The sequence below is a fragment of the Nelumbo lutea genome, chromosome 3, assembly GCF_056320005.1.
Source record: "Nelumbo lutea isolate HS-2025 chromosome 3, American lotus-T2T, whole genome shotgun sequence".
Lineage (NCBI taxonomy): Eukaryota > Viridiplantae > Streptophyta > Magnoliopsida > Proteales > Nelumbonaceae > Nelumbo > Nelumbo lutea.
Window position 1 is genome coordinate 11,555,050 of NC_142686.1, and position 2,880 is coordinate 11,557,929.

The following is a 2,880-nucleotide window of genomic DNA, read 5'->3' on the forward strand; positions in this document are numbered from 1 at the left end:
TTTTGATATTTAAAAATGTTATTTTATAGGGGATTTGTAGGACATATTGAGAAATAAAGGCCAGTACCCCATGTAGGACAACTATTTGGGGTTTTAGAAGGGGTAGATTAGATATGATCCTAACTTATGTCTTTTTTTTAAAAAAAAAAAAAAGTGGACATTTTCATAATTGAACAATGAAAAAATTCTTGCCAAGTAGATAATATGTACTTCATATCAGAGGGGAAGAATTTGCCAACTGACAAAAAACTTAGTGGTAATTTAAATATTTTTTATTTATCTAAAATTTTGGTATATATTTTATTATACTAATAAATATATATTTGCTTTGTATATGGCAATTTTAAATGATGATAATAATTTATATGTCCAAAATTTTCTATGTTTTTATATTTTTTGTATACAATAATAACTCTTATTTATCACACTTTTAAAAATATTGGATATAAATCTAATTAGTAGAATTAATTGATAAAAATGACTTTAATTATAGGATTTAATGCTAAAAAATGAGAATCAATGACTTAAATATAAAAATTAATGAGATGAAATTGAATGAAATAAAAATGATTAATTTAAATGAGAATGAATACGTAGAAGAAGTACAAGGTTGATGTCTATGTTTTCTATTGTTAGTAGCCGAGGAGGGAGCGTGTTTGTCAAGTGTCGATCACTCACTTCCAGTCGGCAGTCTCCCATCCTATATTCCTATATCAACTGATGTGATGACATTCATTCTCAACCCCAACCCCCGTTAAATTACGAACTTATTACTGTTGATCTCTGTGATGTTCCATCATCTCTTCGGATCAACAACTTCCTCACCCGCCAAAATCACCCGTCTTCATCTACGTTTACTTCTTCTTCTTCTTCAACCCAAACGCTTGTCTCACAGCCAACCCAACAAAACCTCCTCCTCCTCCTCCTCCTTACAGTCAGAAGACCCCCTTTTCATTGCTCAACTCATCCTCAACGACAACACTGAAACCCTAGCCCTCACCCTAGAAAAATGCAGCGGCGTCCATTGGTCCACCCATCTTGTCGACGCTGTCCTCAAACGCCTCTGGAACCACGGTCCCAAAGCCCTCCGGTTCTTCGAATCTCTCGACCGCCACCCCACCTACCAACATTCCACCTCCACCTTCGACTACGCCATCGACATCGCCGGCCGACTTCGAGACTACAAGACCCTTTGGACCCTCCTCTCCCGCATGCGTCGCCGCCGCCTCGGTCCCACCCCCAAAACCTTCGCCATTATCACGGAGAGGTACGTTGCCGCCGGCAAGGCCGATCGGTCTGTTAAGATTTTCTTGTCGATGCACGAGCATGGTTGCCCTCAGGATTTGCCCTCGTTCAATATGTTCCTCGATGTCCTCTGCAAGTCCAAGAGGGTCGAGATGGCTCACTCGCTCTTTAAGGTCTTCAACCGGAGGTTCAGAGCTGACACTATCACTTATAACATAATTGCGAACGGTTGGTGTTTGATTAAGAGAACACCCAAGGCGTTGGAGACACTCAAGGAGATGGTGGAGAGGGGATTGACTCCTTCCCTGGCGACGTATAACATTTTGCTCAAAGGGTTTTTCAGGGCTGGGCAGCTTAAGGAAGCTTGGCAGTTCTTTACTCAGATGAAGAAGAGAGGGTGTGAGCTTGATGTGGTTACTTACACTACTGTAGTTCACGGGTTTGGCGTGGCGGGCGAGGTAGAGAAGGCTCGTAGAGTTTTCAGGGGGATGATTGGAGAGGGTTGTCTTCCTTCGGTTGCTACCTACAATGCTTTGGTTCAAGTTCTGTGTAAGAAGGACAACGTCGAGAATGCACTTGCGGTATTCGACGAAATGGCGAAGAAGGGTTATGTGCCCAATGCAACAACTTATACTGTGATAATTAGAGGACTATGCCATGCTGGTGAAATGGATAGGGCCATGGAGTTCATGGAAAGAATGAAGGATGATGATCAATGCGAGCCCAATGTACAGACGTACAATGTTGTCATCCGTTATTTGTGTGATGCTGGAGAGCTTGAGAAGGGTTTGGATGTATTCGGTAAGATGGGCGGTGGGGCTTGCTTGCCGAATTTGGATACCTACAACATCTTAATAGGTGCCATGTTTGTAAGGAAGAGATCGGATGATTTGCTGGTAGCAGGGAGGCTATTGATGGAGATGGTGGATAAAGGATTTATTCCAAGAAAGTTCACTTTCAATCGAGTCTTGAATGGGCTTCTGCTCACTGGGAATCAAGGCTTTGCAAAAGAGATTCTGAGGGTGCAGAGCAGGCTCCGTCGTCTTCCTCGAGAATTCAAGTTGTGAAGCTCAGATAAGGGGCCCTGACATCCCTTGTTGTATGTTGATGTATAAACATCGCTGAATGAAACGTTTAATTTATAAATTATTTTAGTAAGGGGAAGTGAGAATAATGAATTTCAGTTTGAGTTGAGAATTGATCATTCTAAACTGTTTTTTTTTGTTAGAGCTGATGATTGCAAAGGCTTTGAAAAGCTATGATTCAATTCAACGAAGACTTATTTCATATTCTGATCTCAAAACGGTTTGGCAAAGCTTTTATGCTAGCGCCCAGCCTTTACCACGGCTTGGGATCAGCTGTCTAACTAAGAAAATCACTCTTTTCATTTGGGATCGCGAAGTTAAATAGCATTCATGTTAGCAGATTTAGTTCAGAATTTGCACCAATAGGCCTAAAGATGATGTACAAATTCAGAACTGAAGGTTTATTATAATTGGGACTTTTTTAATTGTGTATCTTGATCTGATTGAATTTGGGTTTAATCTTTAAGCGTAGTATATCTTGATCCCATTAATAATACTTGTTAAAGGAACCTTCCCACCCTGAAATTTGAGATTGAACCAGCATTTCCAT

The 2,880-nt window shown here is 40.5% G+C and overlaps 1 protein-coding gene across 1 annotated transcript; it reads left to right on the top strand.

Annotated features, from left to right (window-relative positions):
* The first annotated feature begins 621 nt into the window (after positions 1 to 621).
* OTP43 (Pentatricopeptide repeat (PPR) superfamily protein) lies at positions 622 to 2,449 on the top strand. Its single transcript, XM_088974613.1, has one exon. The coding sequence runs from the start codon at positions 789 to 791 to the stop codon at positions 2,310 to 2,312; it is 1,524 nt and encodes a 507-aa protein (XP_088830739.1). The 5' UTR covers positions 622 to 788; the 3' UTR covers positions 2,313 to 2,449.
* Positions 2,450 to 2,880: the final 431 nt, after the last annotated feature.

Excerpts from the sequence above, each read along its gene's own strand:
- OTP43 (XM_088974613.1), top strand. The coding sequence starts at position 789 with ATGTTCCATCATCTCTTCGGATCAACAACTTCCTCACCCGCCAAAATC.